At 51.0% G+C, this 24,159-nt stretch overlaps 1 protein-coding gene and 1 pseudogene across 8 annotated transcripts in view; both read right to left on the reverse strand.

Annotated features, from left to right (window-relative positions):
* Positions 1 to 2,226: 2,226 nt before the first annotated feature.
* Positions 2,227 to 24,159, reverse strand: part of carhsp1 (calcium regulated heat stable protein 1) — a 43,386-nt gene continuing 21,453 nt past the window's right edge. For 5 of the 8 annotated variants that reach the window (XM_056288262.1, XM_056288265.1, XM_056288261.1 and 2 more), the window contains 4 exons: positions 7,402 to 7,588; positions 5,998 to 6,106; positions 5,770 to 5,892; positions 2,227 to 2,411 (listed from right to left, as the gene is read on the reverse strand). In XM_056288262.1, coding sequence (XP_056144237.1) covers positions 2,249 to 2,411; positions 5,770 to 5,892; positions 5,998 to 6,106; positions 7,402 to 7,504 — 498 coding nt within the window. In that variant the 5' untranslated portion in view covers positions 7,505 to 7,588 and the 3' untranslated portion in view covers positions 2,227 to 2,248. Of the gene's footprint in view, positions 2,412 to 5,769; positions 5,893 to 5,997; positions 6,107 to 7,401; positions 7,589 to 7,740; positions 7,835 to 12,660; positions 12,798 to 22,532; positions 22,614 to 24,159 lie in introns of those variants that run through there. The other 3 variants (XM_056288264.1, XM_056288266.1, XM_056288267.1) reach the window with 3 other exon arrangements.
* Positions 3,523 to 3,729, reverse strand: LOC130120165 (U2 spliceosomal RNA; annotated as a pseudogene).

Genomic DNA, 24,159 nt, shown 5'->3' on the forward strand with positions numbered 1-24,159 from the left:
CCTTTCAACAGTGAGATCCCGCTCGTGCTTTGTAAACTCTTGGTGCAGGATGCAGCCAGGTTGTCAGGAACAGCGCAACTTTATTTGGGGTTAATCAGCCATTTTAATCCATGGCAGGTGTGTACCTCTTTAAGAGGAGTCTGAACGGGATTGGTTAATTCATTCATTTGAATCCGCCCCTTCCGCCGAGTCGACTGGTTCTTCTGGCCCGACACGCAACGGCGGTTTCTCGGTTGCGAAAGCGATTACCCAATGAGCGCCTCAAGGGGGGCGGGACTAACGGTTAGCCAATCAGCGCCGCAGGCGGGGTCGTCGAGTTTTAAAACGGCACGTCTTCTCAGTATCGCCCAACACCGCAGTTTGTTTCCGCTTCTCTCAGCTCGCCAAACCCCGGCAAACCCAGCATGTTGGCATGGCTACGCGTCAGCGTCGACTACAAATGACGTCAGATTCTGGCGGATACGTTGGTCTCCTGTGATTGGTTAGGGAGAATCGAACCTCCGTTTTCATGGCGTTATTACGAAACCCACTGCTTTTCTGGGCACTCTGTCTCTGATTGGCCAGTACTCGTACCCGTTTTCCGCGAACTCTGCCTCTGATTGGCTAGTACTCGTCGCCTCCGTTGGTTAGGGTTAGCCAATCAGAGATAGAGTAGGGGCGGGTCTTCCTAGTCTTGCCCAGAAAAGCAGTGGGATCCATAATAACGCGTTTTCATCGCCTCCATTTTTATTACTTCCACCCCTCGTACACTTATGCAACCAGGTTACGGTAAGTTTTGCACCCCCCTCCCAAATGTCTGTTTTTCACTTTGTTTATAGGTCGAAATTTCCCATCAAGGGTGAAAGAAGTTCTCACATGATTTATCTTAGTTTTATCTTTTTTTACATAAAAAACCCTGCCGTTTTAACCGCGGTGTGCAGATTTTGTATGAGGACAAAACATGTAACTGAACTACTTACTGAGTAAAATATGGCTTTTCCATTTCTCACCTTGTCATGGTAATGTGCTGGTAAATATGATCTCCATCAAACACTGTACGGGATAAATTCCCACATCACATTGTACCAAACAAGCATTACCAATCATTTGTGTCTCGGGGATGAATAATTAGCTGTTGGACTGGAATATCAGGTGAATGCTGAATGTCCTGGTGAGTAACATAACCACAGTATAGAGGTAGAACCACATTCTCCATTCTCCTTATACTCCAGTTTAACGGATAATTACTATTTATCCCTGTGACAAAGGATTCAAAATACTTGTCTGGTACAATGTGATGTGGGAATTGATCCTCGATTATATTTACCAGCAAACTAGCGATACAGAACATCCCCCGTTTTACTCATCTATTACTCATCATAGTTCAGTTACATTTGTTTTACTTGGTTATTTCCATGTAGTTAATGGCCGGTAATTTTAAAGTGTTACCCAAAATGTCTTTAGACCTGTGCGTTTTCTCTTTAAATCCAGTTTTTCTTGTAACCAGCCACGTGTAACACTTCCAAACAGCACACAGTATGATAGATTTCATATAGGATACCTAAAAATATTCAAGAAACCATGTAATACAGCTGTATTTGATAAATGTAGCTTCTCTTGTAGTGAGCAATCTGTGTGTTTGCCAGTCAAAGCAACAAGATCCCCGTTTCCTCGCTTGTGTTGTATTCACTCTCACATGTACGTCGCAATTGTAACATTTCCTATGAGAGACGGAGGCGGGGTTCTCCTGAATATGAACACACCAGGTGCCTTCTGGGACTTGGTGTGTTCATACTGTGCAACCCGGAAGGCACCAAGTACCTTCTGGGTTGCACACACACACACGGTCAGAAAAAGAAATCAGTGGATTGGTGCGAAACAAAAGTGTATTTTGTGATTCCTTGCATGCATCCTGCAGACTGCCACGACGCAGCGACTCATTTCCACAGTCTGAAGGACAAACTCAAACTGGCAAGGATGACGAACTTTGTCTTGGCGAGCAAAAGGATCACAAGAAATGATTAACTTTGTTTATATCGGAGGATTGTCGACTTGTCACTGGGAGTGTAACTTTTTCAAAATGGAGGATATTTTGTCTCAAGAATTTCTCCGTCGTCAGTGTGTGTGTGTGTGCATCTCCCCCCCGCCATCATCATCTATTTAGACGTTTCTGCTTCCATCCAAACTTACTCACATCTCTTGTTCCACCAAGCCCCCCCCCCACCTTCCCCTCTGTCACCCCCCCCCCCCCGAATTGCAGCGGCGGCGTTCAGCTGCTGATGATGTCGCCGGCCCAGGTCTCGTGCTTGCTGCCCGGCTTGAGGTGGGTGATGGTGACCTCCACCGCCTGCACCTTCTCGTATTTGGGAGGGATGGAGCACAGCTTGTAGCTGACCTCGTCCCCCGCCAGCGGCACGTACTCCCCCTCTATGCTGCAGAGATGAGGGAAGAGAAGGAGTGGGCATTGAAGAGAGAGAGTTACAGGTAGAGAAGGAGGAGGAGGGTAGGTGGATGGAGAGATGGATAATTGTCAGGAGCAGTTTGATTTTCATCAAAAATTACGCCTCGGTCTATTGCAGGGTGCCAGACTAACTTTTTCATTTTGGTCTACTAGCATGTAATTTAGGTGTGCCCACATTATTCCACCACGCCTATTGGCACCACAATAATACACTTTTATAATACAGTCACCTCCGTCAATGATGTCGGGTCTGGGCTGGACCTTTCAGGGCCAGGACAGGTGTAACGGGCACCGCAGCGTCTTTCTTTCCTTTTTTTGGACCCCCCCTCTGCCTTTCCCCCCTCCCCCAATTGTATCCGGCCAATTGCCCCACTCTTCCGAGCCATCCCGGTCTCTGCTCCACCCCCTCTGCCGATCCAGGGAGGGCTGCAGACTACCACGTGCCTCCTCCCATACATGAGGAGTCACCAGCTGCTTCTTTTCACCTGACAGTGAGGAGTTTCACCAGGGGGACGTAGCGCGGGGGAGGACTGCGCTGTTCCTCCCCGGACAGGCGCCCCGACCGACCAGAGGAGGCGCTAGTGCAGCGACCAGGACACATACCCACATCCGGCTTCCCATGCACAGACACGGCCAATTGTGTGCGTAGGGGCGCCCGATCAAGCCGGAGGTAACACGGGGATTCAAACCGCCGTCCCTATGTTGGTAGGCTACGCTACCTGGACACCTTCGCAGCGTTTTTCTTGAAGAAAAAATAATCAACAATTCTCTTCATTTTGAATTACTGGCATGTTTTAAGGAGGAGTACAGGGCGCGGTCTCACACATACACGTGCCTTATTTTCCCCCACCCGCATTCCGCAAAGGCCCGCCCTACTCTGCCTCTGATTGGCTAGTGCTCGTTGCCTTCGTTGGTTAGGTTTAGGCATGAGGAGTGAGGGGGTTAGGCTCAGAACATCAGGGTCAGAGAGCAGGATGCAGCAGGTGGTCTTCGCAGAATGCAGGTGGAGAAAAAAAGAATGCTACGCATACGCATACCTAGTAAATGTCAGGCGCACTGGTGTGACCAATGAAACTCAGAATACTTGATTCATCCCCAAGGGGAACTTGGGAGGTACTGCAATACCAGGTTGATGCGTGGAGTGGAGTGGATGGAGCAAGCCCTTATTCCGTCTCCCTGTTCCAAAAATCAGTTTAATATCTGACAGGTCCCCGGTAGGGGACCTGTCAGATATTAAACTGACAAGAACAGGTGCCGCACTTGATCTGACCAGAAGTCTGAGAAGTGATGCCAATCAATTCACTGTGAACATGTTTAGTCTCACTTGACGGATATTAAATGGCCGCACCCTGCTTCTGGGTTGATGCTAGATCCAACGGGGTGTAGGTACGGAAGTAGACGTGATAGGTTGTTGCGTCGGCCAATAGACAGCGCGGAACCTCGAAGCGCACTGACTGCCAGACCGACGGACAGAGCAGTAGTTGGGGCGAATTAAGCTAACGTTAGTTAGCTAGCGATAGGGTTACGGTACGATCTGGCCGTGTTAAGGTCAGCTGTAAGCTAGCTAGCTTAATGTTTCAGTGCGCATCGTTTGTTTCTAGTCAGTGCGTACGATCTGGCCGTGTTAAGGTCAGCTGTAAGCTAGCTAGCTAAATGTTTCAGTGCGCTTCGAGGTTCCACGCTGTCTATTGGCCGACGCAACAGCCAATTATGGCTACTTCCATGCCTACACCCTGTTGGGTCTAGCATCAACCATGCTTCTGTCTGTCTCTTTTCTCCTTTTCCCTCCTTTTCTTTTTCCCCTGTATGCTTTCATCACACACACCTCTCAAGGACTTGTCACGTGTTCTTCTGTGGTGGTGGAACAACAGAGAGGAACTCTGTGACATGGGGGTGACGCACAGCGGCTCTTTAAAACAGCCAGAGGACTAAAAAGACCCTCCAACCCTCCTGTCAGCCCCTCAGCGGCAACCTGACTCACACTACATTATGCTGCAGTGTTGTGTGTGTGTTTAAAGTGTATACCTGTATATAATTACACTCCTACATACAGCCCTTCAGTCTGACGCCAGTGACGAAAACAAAAGTGGCAATTACACATCCACACAGACAAACACACACACACACACCACCTACTCATTCACCGACAATGAGGATGACGGCAGTTAGTCAGAGGGAGACTTATTTGACTGTCACACTCATTCACCATCCTCCATTACAACCACAGCAATCACCTGATTAAGATAATACACACAAACACACACACACACACACAAATATGCCTCCTGCAGTGCACTGTGAGGAACACGGTATCCTACAGCATCACAACCAGGTGGGAAATAAACAAAATGTCTCCATATTGTTGTCACTGTGTTGAATGTGCTATCGTCATTATTCACACTAAAGGAAGTTCAACCAATGCCGTAGCCAGGGTGACGTAGCCAGGGTGACGTAGAAAAGTCATGCTAAGATGTGACGAACCGACTACCTGCTCAACACACGCAAGTTCAGTTTCTGGACTAGTTTCATTTCTTCATTTCTCAATACTGTCGATATGTAAATTGGCAAATAGCATTTTCATTTTGGCTTTTTCCCCCCAGTTGTATCCGGCCAATTACCCCACTCTTCCGAGCCGTCCCGGTCTCTGCTCCACCCCCCTCTGCCGATCCGGGGAGACTACCACACGCTTCCTCTGATACATGTGGAGTCACCAGCCGCTTCTTTTCACCTGACAGCGAGGAGTTTCACCAGGGGGACGTAGCGCGTGGGAGGATCACACTATCCCCCCCCTCCCCCCCCCCCTCTGAACAGGCACCCCGACCGACCAGAGGAGGCGTTGGTGCAGCGACCAGGACGCATACCCACATCCGGCTTCCCACCCGCAGACACGGCCCATTGTGTCCGTAGGGACGCCCGACCAAGCCGGAGGTAACACGGGGATTCGAACCGGAGATCCCCGTGTTGGGAGGCAACGGAATAGACCGCCATGCCACCCCGACACCTAGGACTGCATCTTTAAATCCACTCATGATTTAATATCGGCTTTCCATCAAAACCACTGGACATGCACATTGCGGTGTTCCCCCACACCGATGGGAATACTGATGGGAATACGAGAACTTTGTCTTACGGCTAGTCTGCTCCGGACAACCCCCACGCCTGGTGTGATTAAAAGGACATTTCAGTACAAATAAACAGTCCATATATGTTATGATCATCATATTCTGGCCGGAGTCCTTCCATACACGTCAGGATATCCAAAGCCTGTTGTGACAAATACCGTGAAGTTTGACCTTCGCCGCAACACAACAGACACACACAAAACTCACTCTGAGATATGGACAAAGATGTCGGCGCCCCCGTCCGATGGCGTGATGAAGCCGTGGCCTTTGGAGCGAGAGAAACACTTACACACACCGGTAAACGTGGGACCCTCGGACGCCCTCGCCGTACTGGAGAGAGAGAGGAAGACATGAGAGGACAGAGGATGGGAAGGAAGAGCGAGATGGGAGGAGGGAGGGAAGGAGAGGAGTGAGGTGTGGGGGGGGGGGTCTCACGCTGAGCAGGTCCTGTTCCGGCGTGTGGGCAGGGGGCTGGGGATGAGGTATCCTCTCATAGGTGAAGGGGAGCGGTCTCGGTGTCTGCAGGCTGGAGGCCGCAGGGACCCTGATGGAGGAGAAGCAGACATGTCAATCAAACATGACACAACCAGAGCAAACCCTGCCAGAACCCCACCCCACCCCACCCCCACCCCCCAAGACCAGAGAAAAGCTGCGACGTAGGCCCGATGCTCTTCTCCACAACAACACGTACTGTCTGGATGTCCAACAACGTCCTCCGACCGTTTATCCGCCCAGGGGAAACTTTGCATTCACTGCCACTCACCCCCACCTAATCCGGTTCAGGGTCATTACAGGGCGCTTGGGTGCTATCGAGTCTACATGGTGAAGGTCTCGGTCTTGAGCTGGACTCACCACCTTAAAGTCTTGAACCTAGATGGTTTTGACTACAAGGCTAGCACTTTCCCAGAATGCAACAGGTGCACACACACACACACACACACACAGTTCCTGCCTCTGGGCAACAAGCATTTCTTTGAACTGTGGGAGGAAACTTGGGCTGAGAACTGGCGGGTACCTGCTGGTCTGAGAACCGGCGGGTACCTGCTGGTCTGAGAACTGGCGGGTATCTGCTGGTCTGAGAACTGGCGGGTACCTGCTGATCTGAGAACTGGCGGGTACCTGCTGGTCTGAGAACTGGCGGGTACCTGCTGGTCTGAGAACTGGCGGGTATCTGCTGGTCTGAGAACTGGGGTGCACCTGCTGGTCTGAGAACTGGCGGGTACCTGCTGGTCTGAGAACTGGCGGGTACCTGCTGGTCTGAGAACTGGGGTGCACCTGCTGGTCTGAGAACTGGCGGGTACCTGCTGGTCTGAGAACTGGCGGGTACCTGCTGGTCTGAGAACCGGCGGGTACCTGCTGGTCTGAGAACCGGCGGGTACCTGCTTGGCTGAGAACCGGCGGGTACCTGCTGGTCTGAGAACTGGCGGGTACCTGCTGGTCTGAGAACTGGCGGGTACCTGCTTGGCTGAGAACCGGCGGGTACCTGCTGGTCTGAGAACTGGCGGGTACCTGCTGACGATCCTACCACACGCTACGTCCCCCCCCTGGTGAAACTCCTCACTGTCAGGTGAAAAGAAGCGGCTGGGGACTCCACATGTATGGGAGGAGGCATGTGGTAGTCTGCAGCCCTCACCGGATCAGCAGAGGGGGTGGAGCAGAGACCGGGACGGCTTGGAAGAGTGGGGTAGTTGGCCAAGTACAATTGGGGAGGGAAAAAAAGGGGGGGGGGGTCGAAATCCAAACGAACAAATAAATAAATAAAACATTTAATGGCATTTTTAATAGAAAAACTAGAGATTACATCCTAAAACACACACACACACAGGAAGTGGCTCTTACCAGGAGGCCCGAGGGTAATGGGAGACAATCCTTGGGAGCCGGCGGAGGCCAGCGGTGGGGTCACAGGTCGCGACCCCTGGATGGGCGTGGCCTCAGAAGACATGATGGGCAGAGGCGGGTGATGAAAGGCGTAGGTTTAAACTGGGGGAGGAGGTCACACGGAGGAATGCGGGCTAAGCTGTGAAACCTGGAGGAGAGGAGGAGATGATGGAGCTCATTTTTTGTTCCACTTTTCTCAAAATAACACGACTGAGCAGACACACACACACACACACTCACACACACACACACACACACACACACACACACACACACACACACACACACTTCCCACCTTACCAACACATCTAAGAGCATGGGTCTCTACTTGGTATTAGCAGACGTGATTTGGTTTCAAAACCACGACTCAAACCAGTCCGGGCCGCTACGTCAGCAGCCCCCCCCCCCCAACCGATTCTTATCACATCATTGACCCGCTGATAGCCCGCTGTCACCATGACAACACCAATCAGAGCACAGCGCTCGGCACGATAAGGACCCCGAGAGAGAATGGACCACTCATTCACCCCGGCCTTTACATCAGGCACCATTACTGCCAGTACGTCACCGGCCGCCCTGTGAATCAGCCGGGGAGCGGCCAAACAGGATCCCTCCATCGGTGACGTCATGGTGGAGACGCGGACAGAAAGGGAGCGAACGAGAAAGAAAAACAGCGACTGGGACAGAGAGAGAGAACGGAAAGCAAGACAAAGAAACTGAGAAAGACAAAGAAAAGCTGCGAGAGAGAAAGACGGAAGAAGGAGAAAAGAGCAGAAAAAGAAAGAGGGGCGGGGTGAGAGAGAGAACGAGCATAATGGGGTCAAACAGGGACAGAGGAGGGGCACTTTGAGCAGCCATAATGGACACATTACCAGCCAATGAGCATTTGGGCCCGCCGGGTGTGGGCGGGGCTCGGCAGTGGCGCTCACTTGTTCTCCGCATTCCCGGAAACTCGGTTGAGTCTCGCGAGAGCCGCGTCGTGCCGCGGGCAGCGTTGACGAAATCAAACGTCACAACGGTTCTGACAGAACATCTTGGTCGTCGTAAGGAGTCCGTATCTTTGCGGACGACTGTTGGCGCTTTAACGCGGTACTGCGCGACCCCGTACCGCAAGCACGCCAGCACACAGCGTCGTCATCCGCGAAGGCTGCTGCGAACCCGACGGGAAGACAAGGTGCCCGACGTGGAGGTACTGAGACGGGCCGGTACCGTCGGTGCCGAAGGCCTAATAACAGCCTCCCGGCTCAGACGGGCCGCCCACGGGAGAAGAACGCCCGACCGCCGCCTGCCAAAAGAGGCTTTGTACGGGGAGCTGTGCCAGGGGAAGCAGCGAGGCCAGAGGCGACGCTTCAAAGAGGTGCTCAAGCACCACATGAAGATCTGCGGCATCGAGCTGGGAGGCAGTGGCGCTGGACAGACAGAGGTGGCGCTCCACAGTAAGGCAGTCGAGAACAGCTGTTGCGAGCTTGCCGAGCTTAAACTGCATCACAGTCATCATCGTTTCAATGGGCAGCCGAAGAAGAGACCCACCATAAAACGCAGATAACTGATCACTAGTCATGTGGATATGATGACCAGGCAGGCAGAGACGTCCATTACTCACGGCACTAAAACGGTGGCACGAGTCCAGAAAACGGTCTCACTTCGCTGTCGTGCGGCCTGCAAGACCAGGACGTGACAACACTTAACTTACATCACCACGTTACACAACCACAGTCCCACACCACATCCGGTCCCAGATCACCAGAGCCATAATATAGCATCCGTATACCGATGAGCTAAGTCGGAAACCTCCCGTTACTACATCAGCGGCTGTGGTGGGTCCGGCTGAGCAGCACATGGGACAACTTCAACCTGAAGATGGCGACACAACTACATTTTCTTCAAGTCTCCAGCCGTGCTTATTTATGACCTCATCAGCTTGCAGCTTGGATAACGGGTGGGTGGAAATGTGCAGTATATTCACATGCGGCGGCACAGTGGTTAGTGCAGTCGCCTCACAGCACGAAGGTCCTGGGTCCGAGCCCCAGGGTAGTCCGACCTGGGGGGTCGTCCCGGGTCGTCCTCTGTGTGGAGTTTACATGTTCTCCCCGTGTCTGTGTGGGTTTCCTCCCACAGTCCAAAGACATGTAGGTCAGGTGACTCGGCCGTACTACATTGTCCCTAGGTGTGAATGTGTGTGTGTGTGTGTGGGGGGGGGGGCGCCCTGTGATGGTCTGGCAGTCTGTCCAGGGTGTCTCCCCACCTGCCGACCCTGAGATCAGCGGTTAGGATGATGGCTGGATATTCACATGCATAGGTGAAAGGTTTACGTTCATGGTGGAAAACAGGAATTCTGTGTCTTTCTCGACCTGCTGTAGTTGGAAACATGGAGCTGCTTTCCTCCAGTGTTGACAACCACGACTGATGTGAACACACCTTTACTAGCTTCAGGAAACACTCGTACTCGGATCTGGGCATCCGGGTAGCGTAGCGGTCTAGTCTGTAGCCTACCAACATGGGGATCGCTGGTTCGAATCAGACTACCCGGATCGGCAGAGGGGGTGGACCAGAGACCAGGACGGCTCGGAAGAGTGGGATAATTAGCCAAGTACAACTGGGGAGAAAAAGAAAAAAATACTCGGGTGTGGTTGTTGTCTCGTGCTGGTCCTTGCATTAGGAGTCCTGTATTCTGGCGGCGGGGCGGTCCCTGGGTTTCCATGTGGATTACAGAGTGCAGCTTTAAACTGAAAGCGGTTTGGCAAACTTATCTCGGCAAATGCTGGAAGTACAAATCCAGCACTGGTGTTTCAACCAGCAGAGGTCAAGCGGACACGTCTACAGCTCGAAAAACCACGTGGTCTAGGGTTTCCTGAAGCACCGTCACGTCCAGGCCCGTCTGCAGCGCCGTGGCGTTGCGACCCTGCCGAGGGTCTGTTCAGTCTGCTGGCATTCAATCCAAAAGCCCACTCCTCTTGACAGCTGCCCCCTCCGGCCATCTGGGGTGTGGTTATCCTCCGAGGGCAGAACGTTAGCCTTGTATTTACACCGCTAGCTTAAACTGCATGTAACCACGGCAACATGTGTGGACAACTGGCTCGCTGCTGTGGGCGGGGATTCAGTCATCATTATTAACACACACACAGATCATCAGCCTTCTGACTCTCTGACAGCCGACATCATCTGAGCAGGAAGGGAGGATGGGAGGAAGGAGTGATGAAGACTGAAAACAGGAATGAAGGCGTCACATTCCCACAGTGGAAGCAGACAGACGAAGGAGAGGATGCTGTCTCACCTCTGACCCTGGTTCAGAGGAAAAACCCCACAAGGAACAAACCTTACAGGAAAGGAAAAGGAAAACCCCACTGGAAAGGGAGGAAACTGCTGCTGGTTTACAGGAAGGGCGAAGAAGCTTCTAGAAAGAGTAAAGCCTGTGTTTTAATTGGTGCTGGGAAACCGAACACCAAACCAGAACCAGTTTTCAACTAGCACTCCCTCAAATCCTCCAGACCACAGTTTGTGAGGTGAAGCATTCTCCTCGTCATCAGTTTAGACAAAATAGTGTCTCATGATGTGACGACGTCCAAACTCCATCCCAATACAAACCCACTGAAAGACCCATCCATCCATCCATTCATTATCCATCCATCCATCCATCTATTATCCATCCATCCATCCATCCATCCATCCATCCATCCATTATCCATCCATCCATCCATCCATTATCCATCCATCCATCCATCCATTATCCATCCATCCATCCATCCATTATCCATCCATCCATCCATCCATGATCCATCCATCCATCCATCCATGATCCATCCATCCATCCATCCATCCATTCATTATCCATCCATCCATCCATCCATCCATCCATCCATTATCCATCCATCCATCCATTATCCATCCATCCATTCATTATCCATCCATCCATCCATTATCCATCCATCCATTCATTATCCATCCATCCATCCATGATCCAAGCTGTTTATCCTAATTAGGGTCACGGGGATGCTGGAGCCTATCCCAGCAGTCATTGGGCAGCAGGTGGGGAGACACCCTGGACAGGCTGCCAGGCCATCACACAGCCCCCCCCCCCAACACACACCCACACCTAGGGACAATCTAGTACGGCCGAGTCACCTGACCTACATGTCTTTGGACTGTGGGAGGAAACCCACGCGGACACGCGGAGAACATACAAACTCCACACACAGGATGACCCGGGACGACCCCCCCCCCAAGGTTGGACTACCCTGGCGCTCGAACCCAGGACATTCTTGCTGCGAGGCGACTGCGTTAACCACTGCACCACCGTGCCGTCCCATTGACAGGTGATGGAGAATAAGGGTGACTTGTCGCTCGGCTCCACTTTTCATTCCACATGAATCTGGTTCTTGGTGAAATACTCATCAGGTCTGACAGTTCTTCTTCTTCTTTCAGCTTTTCCCCACAGCAGATTTGGTAGTTTCCATCGCTACCCTGTGAGGGCACAGCACCAATGCTGGCCATTGTTAACCCGGGCCTCGACCGATCCGGTATGGTCTGTCCATCCGCATATGTAGGATGCCCTCCCTGACACAATCTCTGACCCTGTGGACGCCATCATGTCTGACAGTAAAGTAGAGAAAACATAACCCCCCCCCATCATGTCTACCACATGTGGCAAGTTACAGACAAATATATACAAGTTATAGACAAATATATATACAAGCTATAGACAAATATATACAAGCTATAGACAAATATATACAAGTTGCAGACAAATATATAAAAGTTATAGACAAATATATACAAGCCATAGACAAATGTATACAAGTTATAGACGAATATATAAAATCTATAGACAAATATATACAAGCTATAGACAAACATATACAAGCCATAGACAAATATATACAAGCTATAGACAAATATATACAAGCTATAGACGAATATATAAAATCTATAGACAAATATATAAAATCTATAGACAAATATATACAAGCTATAGACAAATATATACAAGCTATAGACAAATATATACAAGCTATAGACAAACATATACAAGCCATAGACAAATATATACAAGCTATAGACAAATATATACAAGCTATAGACAAATATATACAAGCTATAGACAAACATATACAAGTTATAGACAAACATATACAAGTTATAGACGAATAACAGTGTAGGAATAATCTAGAAGTCAGCAGCAACATATAATGGATAGTTTCCAGCAGAGTAAATGGATGTTACCTGCACTGGTTTTTGTACTGAAACACAAAGAAGTCCACCCAGGCCAACATACATTACAATGACTGAACACACACATTATAATGACTGACAACAGGTTAGAAAACAGCCGAGTCAGCGGAGAGGTGTGACTGGAAAACAGGACGATAATGGAGGACAGGAAGATAATGGAGACACACCAAGATAACAAGACAGAATGTGAGGGGGCTGGCAGTGAGAAACAGAATGTGTGTCCGTGTGTGTGTGTCGGTGTGTGTGTCAGTGTGTGTGTCTGTGTGTGTGTTTTCAGAGCTCAAGAACAACAGCTATGGAACATAAAACCAACCTCTTACTAAATCTGTCTAGGAAAATATGCTCTCGCTCCCTCCTTCTCTCACACACACACACACACACACGGTACTTGGTTAGGAAACATGTAGCGCAGGATTTCCAGAACACTCGGTCCTTTCTGATGTAACTGCTGCTGGATTTTCCTTCAGTCTGACAACTCTGAAGACACGCGAGACGTCACCGAGTGTGGGCGTGAGCTCAGCACTCGTCCACCATGCAGGGAAAACCCACGACCGGCGGCGTCTTGGGTCGTCTCAGTCCCGAATGTGTTCTGGATGTGCGGCGCTGAGGTGGGGCCGATGGTTCACATTTCACCAGAGCCAACAGGAAAGACAGAAAAGGGGGCGTCCGGGTAGCGTAGCGGTCTATTCTATTGCCTACCAACACGGGGATCGCCGGTTCGAATCCCCATGTTACCTCCGGCTTCGTCGGGCGTCCCTACTGGCCGTGTCTGCAGGTGGGAAGCCGGATGTTGGTATGTGTCCTGGTCGCTGCACTAGCGCCTCCTCTGGTCGGTCGGGGTGCCTGTTCAGGGGGGAGGGGGGAATTGGGGAGAATAGCGTGACTCTCCCACGCACTACATCCCCCTGGTCAACCTTTGCTGCTACCATTATGACAGTAGATGGTACTGGGGGGCACGGTGGCGCAGTGGTTAGCGCGGTCGCCCCACAGCAAGAAGGTCCTGGGTTCGAGCCCCGGGGTAGTCCAGCCTTGGTGGGTCATCCTGTGTGTGGAGGTTGCATGTTCTCCCCGTGTCGGCCGTGTGATGGCCTGGCGGCCTGTCCAGGGTGTCTCCCCGCCTGCCGCCCAATGACTGTTGGAATAGGTTTCAGCATCCCCGCGAGCCTGAGAGCAGGATGAGCGGTTCAGCTAATGGATGGACGAAAGGGTGAGATCGCGGATACAAGTGGCTGAAATGGGTTTCCTCCGTAGGGTGTCTGGGCTAAGCCTTAGAAGAGATAGGGGGAGGAGCTCCAACATCCGCAGGGAGCTCGGAGTAGAGCCGCTGCTCCTTCACATCGAAGGGAGCCAGCTGAGGTGGTTCGGGCATCTGATTAGGATGCCTCCTGGGCGCCTTCCTTTGGAGCTTTTCCAGGTACGTCCAACTGGGAGGAGACCCCGGGGTAGACCCAGAACGCACTGGAGGGACTACATGTCCAATCTGGCCTGGGAACATCTTAGGATCCCCAGGAGGAGCTGGAGGGTGTTGCTGGGGAGAGGGACATCTGGAGTGCCCTACTTAGCTTGCTGCCACTGCGACCCGACCCCGGAGAAGCGGCTGATGATGAGACGAGATACCAAGAGCTGCAGGAAGATGAGGTCTAGTCCAACTCGAACTTACCCTCAAGATCACTACTATCGCGCTGGATGCATACCTACCTGATAAAAACAGATGACCCACCCCTCCAGATAGTAAAACATCAGTTCGGCTCCATCAAGAAAGAAGCTGCACACTTCAAGAGAGAGCAGGATGTCCCAGAAACCCCACCAAGAGCAAATGAAGCGACTACCTATCTATCCTTGCCAAACGAGTGAAGCAGAAGGTGAAACACCATGGCCAGCAGAGACTGCAGAAAATACGGGAGGACAAGGTAATACACGGGAAGTACTGAAAAAGGATGAAAGAGGCAGATGTGGACCAACAAAAGACACACCGTGGCTGAGGAGCACTGGACTGAAAGTAGAGACGGAGGGCCTGATGACCACTGCACAAGACCAGCCTCACAACCAGATGCTATCACCATCGCATCACCACTGATGGAACAGACCTGCAATGCAGGATCTGTGGAAAGTACGAACAACCCGTCGACCACATTGCCTCAGGTTGGACAGAACTGGCAGAGACCGAGTACATCCGAAGACACAACAAGGCAGCAGCATACCTGCAAACAATGACGCACAGGAGTTACGAGATCGAGACGACTGAAAAGTGGTACAAACAGCAGCCGAACACGGTCACCGAGAACGACGACGTCACCATCCTCTGGGACACGCCCATCCACACTGCCAGAGAGATGAAGGCCAACGAGCCCGACATCGTTATCAAGGACATGAAGGAAAGGAGGTGCATGCTCATCGACATGGCGGTACCATCCGAAGGAAACACCTCAGCAACGGCACAGAGAAGCCGTCCATGACCTGGAGACCGAAATCTACAGGATGTGGAGTGTGAAGGCCGAAATAACAGCAGTGGTTATCAGAACTCTAAGACTCATATGGAAAGGAAAGGTTCCCCGATCACATCCCAGGCAACACCAACATCGAGTAGCAGTCCAGAAGATCGCCCTACTCCGAACAGCCCACGAACTAGGGACAGTACCGTCCACCAAGGAGCAGCTTCCCTACAGCGCCTCGGGGCCATAGGTCAGTTAACGATAATAATAATGATAATTAATAATAATAATAAATAAATAAAACAATAATAAATATAAATATGACATAATTACACATATAATAAATAACAATAAAAATAATAAAATAGAATAATAATGATTATAGTAAAAATACTGTGGGAAAATTTTTAAGACTAAAGCAGAGACAAAAACACAAAACAAGCAGCTTAAAAAGACACAAAACTAACAGGTACAGAAATATGCACACACACACACACACACACACACACACACACACACACACACACACACACACACACACACAGAAAAGCGGGGCCTTTGTGCTACCATGGAATTTTCCATGTTCGTACTTTCTGACCAGCGCTCTACAGCGAGACTTGCTGACACAGCAAATGGCAGCCCAGTGGGATCCACTACACACAATCAGACACACAATCTTTCATTTACACACACACACACACACTCTCATTCATTCACAGTGCCTGCAAAAAGATCAAAGATCACACACACACACACACACACTACTGAAACAACACAGATCATGTGACGTGCTGTATCAGGCCAACCACAACCACCTCCTCTGGCAAGATGACACCTGTCATGACACTGTGCAGAGTCCATTTAGCCGCCTCGCGGTTTTGATTTTTTAATCTGACACCACAGCAGACGGTCTGGCCCTGTCCATTACACACCACAGCTACACATCTGCACAGCTACACATCTGCACAGCTACACATCTACGCAGCTACACATCTACACATCTGCACAGCTACACATCTGCACAGCTACACATCTACACATCTATGCAGCTACACATCTGCACAGCTACACGTCTGCACAGCTACACAGCTACACATCTGCACAGCTACACAGCTACACATCTACACATCTGCACAGCTACACATCTACACATCTATGCAGCTACACATCTGCACAGCTACACATCTGCACAGCTACACATCTACACAGCTACACATCTGCACAGCTACACATCTGCACAGCTACACATCTGCACAGCTACACAGGAAATAACCTGCATCGGCTGCATTTCCAGGTTGGTCAATAATCGTGTAACAGCATATTTATGTATTTATTTTCCTCAGGTTCTCTAACACACACACACACACACACACACAAGAAGGAGTGGATATAAGAAAAGGAAACATCCCCCCTTTATAAGTCATTTGTCATTATGGGGTATTCTGAGTGAAATGTCAACAACAACAACAACAACAACACGAGTGGATTTTGAGACGGCAGTGCCGTGAAACGGGTTAGGATGGCGTGGTGGGTGTTGGCGCGTACTCGCCCACACGTGCACACTTCCTACCATAGAAAAAGGACGAGAGATCAACGGCACTGCGGCGGTCATGGGAAAGAGTGACAAAGTTAAACAGTGCACGCACACACACACATACCCCCCCCCTCCCACACACACTGTTTAAATGCCAAATGTGGGCCCGTCTGAATGTAACAGGAAGTCGGTCACCTTGCATCCTGTTAGGGGGTGGCTGCGTGCTGCAGAGGGAGGTGGGCGAGAGCGAGGAGGAGCATTTTCGAAGCAGTGATTTAACTTGCAGTGTGCGAGAGGAGTTTTGTTGTGCGGGTGGACCAGGTCTCGCCACTGCAGGGCCTCCTACCGCAGCTGACGGAGGAGACGCCAAGACTCAGTAAAACCCCTTCGTAAGGTCTCCCTCAGAAACAAAGAGGAATCGGTTCATCTCCCAGCCTCCTTCTCCCCCCATGGAGGGGAGACACCGGATGCTGCACAGCACCAGGGAGAAGCATCGCCTCAAACTGCCGACCGAGCGTTCTGTCAACGAGCAACAACGAGCGAGACCGTCCCGCCCAAGGACACGAGTCCTTCCCTCTTGGTCTTCTTCGGTTTGACAAAGAGTCACCGTTTCCGGTGGGCGTCGCACACTCTTTCTAACTATACTTAACTCAGACCGGGACTGACAGGTGAGCCGTCCAATGGCTGGGCTCATGTCCACAATGGCTTGAAGGTGATTGGTTGGAGGAGTTGCGGCGTTCAAACGTTCCCCCGTTATGACATCACCAGCATTGCAAAACTAAGCTAAACTAAAATCGGGGGGATTTTGAAATACACAAACTACAGCAAAGTGACAGAATCCAGGTTTGATATTTCCACATCTCGGAGACTGAGCGGGCGGCACAGCGGCGCAGTCGCCTCACATTAAGAAGGTCCTGGGTTCGAGCCCCGGGGTAGTCCAGCCTTGGGGGTCGTCCTCTGTGTGGAGTTTGCATGTTCCCCCCATGTGTGCGTGGGGTTTCCTCCCACAGCCCAAAGACTTGTAGGTCAGGTGAATTGGCCGTACTACATTGTCCCTAGGTATGAGTGTGTGTGTGACGGCCTGGCGGCCTGTCCAGAGTGTCTCCTCGCCTACCGCCCAATGACTGCTGGGATAGGCTCCAGCATCCCCGTGGCCCTGAGAGCAGCATGAGTGGTTCGGATAATGGATGGAGGAGATGGAGTGCTACAGTGCTCACTAATGGAAGGTTAAGGGAATTAGAATAAGAATCCTTTAAAAACCAACCGTGTGCATCCGGAGCCAGTGAAAACCCCACCTCTGCAGTGAAAAACATCAGCTCGAGGTACCAGACGGGCGGGGTTCAGTGCCACAGGACACTTTTGAGACGCCGTCTCACACATGTTCACTAAATCCATAGCCCAGCTCTCGCCATGTAGTCACTGTTTCACGTGAACCCCACCTGTCTGGGCGTCCTAGTGTGTCAAAACAAACTCGGAACTATTCAGAAACGCTGACTTGGGTCTGCTTGTTACCCATCACACATTTGTAGTTTGGCCAAGCATTAGATGGCACCTCGCTTGCCGTAGAAAAACTGCCATGAAACGTAAACAGAACGCAAGACTGAGGGCCAAAATGTGCACGAGCACACACACACACACACACACACACACAACGTACTAATACAAACAGAAGAGGCCATATGATCTACACAAGAGTACAAAGGTCGCACACAAGTTGTCCCCCCGGTTATTTGTCAGTCTCAGCTTGACCGATAAGAAGGTGAGACGAGATCACACGTCGCTCGCTGTACGACGATTACTAATGTTTGTCTCCAGCTGGGATTCCCCGGCAAAACCTGACCGAACGACCCACGGCACACAGACGGGACACAAAGCCACAGCTCATCGGCAGAGGGGGTGGAGCAGCAACCGGGACGGCTCGGAAGGGTGGGGTAATTGGACGGGTACAATCCAGAGAGATGCAGAGATTGCATCTCCCCTCAGAATTGCATCTCTGCTCTTCGCGGATGATGTGGTTTTGTTGGCGTCATCAGAGCGCCACCTCCGGCGCACACTGGGGCGGTCGGCGGCCGAGTGTGAAATGGCCACTGGGATGAGAGTCAGCACCTCCCAGTCTGAGACCGTGGTTCTCTACCGGAGAATGGTGGATTGCTCCTTCCGGGTTGGGGATGAGTTGTTGCCTCAAGTGAAGGAGTTCAGGTATCTCGGGGTCTTGTTCACGAGTGAGGGGAGGATGGAGCGGGAGATTGACAGGTGGGTTGGTGCAGCATCAGCAGTAATGTGGATGTTGTACAGGACCGTTGTGGTGAAGAGGGAGCCGAGCCGGGAGGCAAAGCTCTCAATTTACCAGTCAGTCTTGGTTCCAACCCTCACCTGTGGTCATGAGCTTTGGGTAGTGACCGAAAGGGTGAGATCACGGATACAAGCGGCTGAAATGAGTTTCCTCCATAGGGTGTCTGGGCTCAGCCTTAGAGATAGGGTGAGGAGCTCGGACAGCCGGAGGGAGCTCGGAGTAGAGCCGCTGCTCCTTCGCATCAAAAGGAGCCAGTTGGAGCCATACAGGAGGTTCAATAACGTGGCGGAATAACAAGACATAAGATGATTATAAACAGACGTACGCCGTTAGAAATAAATACTCTCAAAAAAAACCCAAAACGCTACAAACCTGTGGCAGAACTTGGGTTTTCCTCATGAACTGCTCCACACAGATGATGGGGCATGCAGCACAACCAAGTAAGCACATTTATTTGGAAGACTACAGGGCAGAAGAAATGGGGGCGGCACGGTGGTTAGCACAGTCGCCTCACAGCAAGAAGGTCCTGGGTTCGAGCCCCGGGGTAGTCCGACCTGGGGGGTCGTCCCGGGTCGTCCTCTGTGTGGAGTTTGCATGTTTTCCCCGTGTCTGCGGTGGGTTTCCTCCGGGGGCTCCGGTTTCCTCCCACAGTCCAAAGACATGTAGGTCAGGTGAATCGGCTGTACTAAACTGTCCCTAGGTATGAATGTGTGTATGTGTGTGTGTGTGTGGCGGCCTGTCCAGGGTGTCTCCCCGCCTGCCGCCCAATGACTGTTGGGATAGGCTCCAGCATCCCCGTGACCCTGAGTAGGATGAGCGGTTTGGATGATGGGTGGATGTTTCCGTTTCCATACCGGCTGTCCTGAAGTCGCGTCTGGAGGAGGAGGAGGAGGCGGCTGCTGACTCTGAAGTGTTAGTGTCGTTGTCGATCTCTTCGTACGTTTGTGTAAACGTTGGGTAGGGATGATGCTTCGTATCAGTACTGTATTCCAGAGCCGGTTCGTTTAGGGAACACAGCCGCCGCTCTTTGCGGAGCCTCGTTGGTGGGCGGAGGCCTCGTCTGCCCGTCTCTTCACCCACCAGGCGACGTCGGCCCACGCAGGTTAATGAAAGAGAGACAAAAGCGACAGAACGAGAACAAAAGCAGGGAGAGAACAGGAGCCCGGCATGAGGAGGTGTGCAGCGTAATTACAGGTTGGGGCGCCTCTGGTCTTGCTGGCTGCGGGCAGGCGGGGGCGCCGACCTCCGACAAGTGACACGAGGAGAAAACAGACACGTGTTTTCTTCTAACTCGTTCTGCTAAGAGCCAAGGGGAACGGATCTGCCCTTAAGTTTTGCACTGGACTCCTTCCAAAGGTTGAGTCACGTCGCTTTTCACCGCACATAAAGTACACAAAAACCGACACTAAACCCGAGGCAGGCACGGGCGTGGGCGTGCAGCTCGTCCCCTTCGCCCTCTGTAACGAAAGCCTGTTTCGGTGTTGCTCACAGCCGAGTCTGGATCAGGATCTGGATTCATACTCGCGGCACACACCCGCCCGTACAGTGTCCACTACTGCGAGCTGCCCTCTCCCCTCTCATGTCTTTTCTCTCTCCTTCCTCCTCTTCTGTGTATGTGAATGGTGTGATGCGAGTCTCCCCCCGTGGGCACGTTTACAGTCTGTCCTGTCAGGTCTCCATGGTGATGGTGGTCGCGTGGCTCGGGTCCTGGGCTGTTGTCGTGGCATCTGGACACTCCTCCTCGTCATATTCTTCATCCATCCATCTGTCATCCAAACCGCTTACCCTGCTCTCAGGGTCGTGGGGATGCTGGAGCCTATCCCAGCCGTCACCGGGCGGCAGGCGGGGAGACACCCTGGACAGGACGCCAGACTATCACAGGCCCCCCCCCCCACACACACACACACACACCCACACATACAGAGAGGACGACCCTCAAGGTTGGACTACCTCGGGGCTCGAACCCAGGACCTTCTTGCTGTGAGGCGACCTTGCTAACCACTGTGCCCCGGTGCTGTATTCGTCATATATCTTATAATTCCATTAGAATTGTGTTATCCTCTTATAATGTTGTGTTGTATAAATTGTGTAAACACACCACCATTGCACGTTGTGCGTCTTGGGAGAGAGATCCCTCCTCTGTTGCTCTCCCTGAGGTTTCTTCCTATTGTTCCTCCCTGTTAAAGGCTTTTTATGGCGTTGTCCCTTATCCGATGCGAGGGTCTAAGGACAGGATGTTGTGTTGCTGCAAAGCCCCCTGAGGCTAATTTGTGATTTGTGATGCTGGGCTAAGCAAATGAAATTTACTTGACTTGGATGTTTTGTTCACTGTTGCGTTTGCTGAAGAGTTGACCCAAGGTGAAAATCCTGACGTGCTCCAAATGCAACTTTCCCCCTCAGTTACAGTCATCTCTGGATGTCCTCGTGGCCTACGAGGTTCATGAGGACGGTCTTCTACAAATCTCCATGGGTTTTAAACGGTAAATGGACGACTTCGATTCTAAATCAATAATCGATCGAAATGAGGGTTCGATTTCAACCTTTGACATTAAAAGCAGGATCGGCGATTCTCCCGGCATTTTTTTTCTCTCCACTGTCTGAATGGTGGGGGGTGGGGGAGGAGCTTCAAAGACGACACAGTGCCGCTTACTGGTGGCTGGCGGCTGCACTTTTCAAGACACCGTTGCCACGGCCGGAGTCGGACATGACGGAGAAACAACAGAAGTGGAAAATCCTTCTGCTTCCCTGAAGTCACCAGAGTGGCAACTTTTACCTTCCCTGTGAGTTATGTCAACAACGAAAGTGTCGCTGACAGAAAAACTACAGTTTGTTCCCAGCCAGGGGTGTAGCACCAAAATTCTGGGCCCTATACATAAGCAGTTTTTATACATAAGCGCCTTTCCTTTTTTGTCTCTCACGCATCACTTTTTTGAGTTTCGATGCGAAGCAGCAGCGGCTCTACTCCGAGCTCCCTCTGGATGTCCGGGCTCCTCATCCTATCTCTAAGGCTGAGCCCAGACACCCTACGGAGGAAACTCATTTCAGCCGCTTGTATCCGCCATCTCACCCTTTCGGTCACTACCCAAAGCTCATGACCATAGGTGAGGGTTGGAACCAAGACTGACTGGTAAACTGAGAGCTTTGCCTCCCGGCTCAGCTCCCTCTTCACCACAACGGTCCGGTACAACATCCACATCACTGCTGATGCTGCACCAATCCACCTGTCAATCTCCCGCTCCATCCTACCCTCACTCGTGAACAAGACCCCGAGACACCTGAACTCCTTCACCTGAGGCAACAACTCATCCCCAACCCGGAGGGAGCAATCCCCCATGTTCCGGTAGATGGTTTCATTTGCTTAGCCCACTATCACAACTCGTTATGAGCTCCCGAAGCTGCCTGATAACAAAACTGATCATTTAAATCAGCTGTGTTGGAGCAGGGAGGGATCTAAAACATGCAGGACAAGTGGTCCTCCAGGAGAGGTTTGAGAAACGCTGTTCTAGCATACTGTATATTATTTACAACCACAGTACATCAATCTATTTTAACAAATAATTGCTTAGAGTGACTTTTAGTTGTCAATGCCACTATAAGAGCTCACCTCGTCTCACATCCTTAGTAACATGATCACCGGGAGATGAGGGACCTGCTGCTGCTCCACTCCCTGTGGCTGTTTCTGAAACTGAGGGCCATGTGTTTCATGTTAAGCTAGGTAATGTTCATAGATATAATTTCACATGACACCGTAGCTATAATGTTGACAAATGTATGATACTGCGTGTGTTGCAGTACTAGCTAGCTAGCTAACGCCTACTGTGTTCCGGTAGTAGGAGTTAAGAGTTAGCTAGCTAGCTGCTAGTTGTGGCGGTAGGAGTTAGCTAGCCACCTTTCTTTTAAAAGCTCCTAGCTCACCTTTCTTTTGGAAGAAATTACTCAACAGTTGTTTTCCCTCATTTTGGCTTCTCTTCTCTTTCTTCCCTTTGTTTCTTTTCTTTTCTGGGACCCAGATTTTGCTTTCTTTGGGAAAGACACGACTCTATGCTTGAGCTTGTATCAGCAGTCACTCGCAGCAGGACTAGATGAGCTGCATTGAGAGATGCTCGTGAGGGGCAGACTAAACCATTTTGCACCTTTTTCAAGGGGTGAGAGGGATCTCAGAGAGGGGTGAGAGGGGTCTCAGAGAGGGGTGAGAGGGTACTCAGAGAGCCTCCACTATTTTCTTTAAGTCCCTCACAACCGATGCATTGAGCCAATTTTAACTGAAGTTATGACAATAATTAGTTAGAAATAAAAATTTGCAACCCAAAACAAACCTTTAATTCCAGGTTTCCCAAGCCCCCCCCCCCCTTCTGGGCCCTGGCAGGTCCTTCCCCCCACTACAACGCCACTGTTCCCAACTGACTGGTGAAAGAAGTTATTGTTATTACATTTTACATAAATTATTTAAATTTCACCATGTGGCCTTATTGTGGTACATTCTAAAAAGACACATGGTGGTTATGTCACACTTGATAACATCCATCCATCCATTATCCAAGCCGCTTATCCCAACCGGGTTCACGGGGATGCTGGAGCCTATCCCAACAGTCATTAGGCAGCAGGCAAAGACACCCTGGACAGGCCACCAGGCCATCACAGCCCCCCCCCATCCCACCCCACACCCCATCCCACACCTCACACACAAACATTCACACCTAGGGACAATTTAGTACGGCAGATTCACCTCATCTACATGTCTTTGGACTGTGGGAGGAAACCGGAGCACCCGGAGGAAACCCACGCAGACACGGGGAGAACATGCAAACTCCACACAGAGGATGACCCGGGATGACCCGCAAGGTTGAACTACCTCGGGGCTCGAACCCAGGACCTTCTTGCTGTGAGGCGACCACGCTAACCCCTGCGCCACCGTGCCGCCTCAAGGTAAACAATGATGTCCTTTTAGCAGCCGACTGGGGGGAGAGCATAATATGAATTCTTTTAGACCTAAGTGCAGCTTTTGACACAGTAGATCAAGCCATTTCAACTGGCCGTCTTAAAACCTGGGTTGACACCAAGGACACTGCACTTATGGGTTCACCCTTATCTTTTAGAAAGAACCTTCTCGGTCACCATATGTAGTTATTCATCCTCTACGTCTAGCATTACCATGCACTATTATCTAGCACTTGATGCCACGTAGCCTATCTTTTTAAAGACGAATTTGAAAATCTAAATGACAGTTTTGT

Source organism: Lampris incognitus, chromosome 10 (genome assembly GCF_029633865.1).
Source record: "Lampris incognitus isolate fLamInc1 chromosome 10, fLamInc1.hap2, whole genome shotgun sequence".
NCBI lineage: Eukaryota > Metazoa > Chordata > Actinopteri > Lampriformes > Lampridae > Lampris > Lampris incognitus.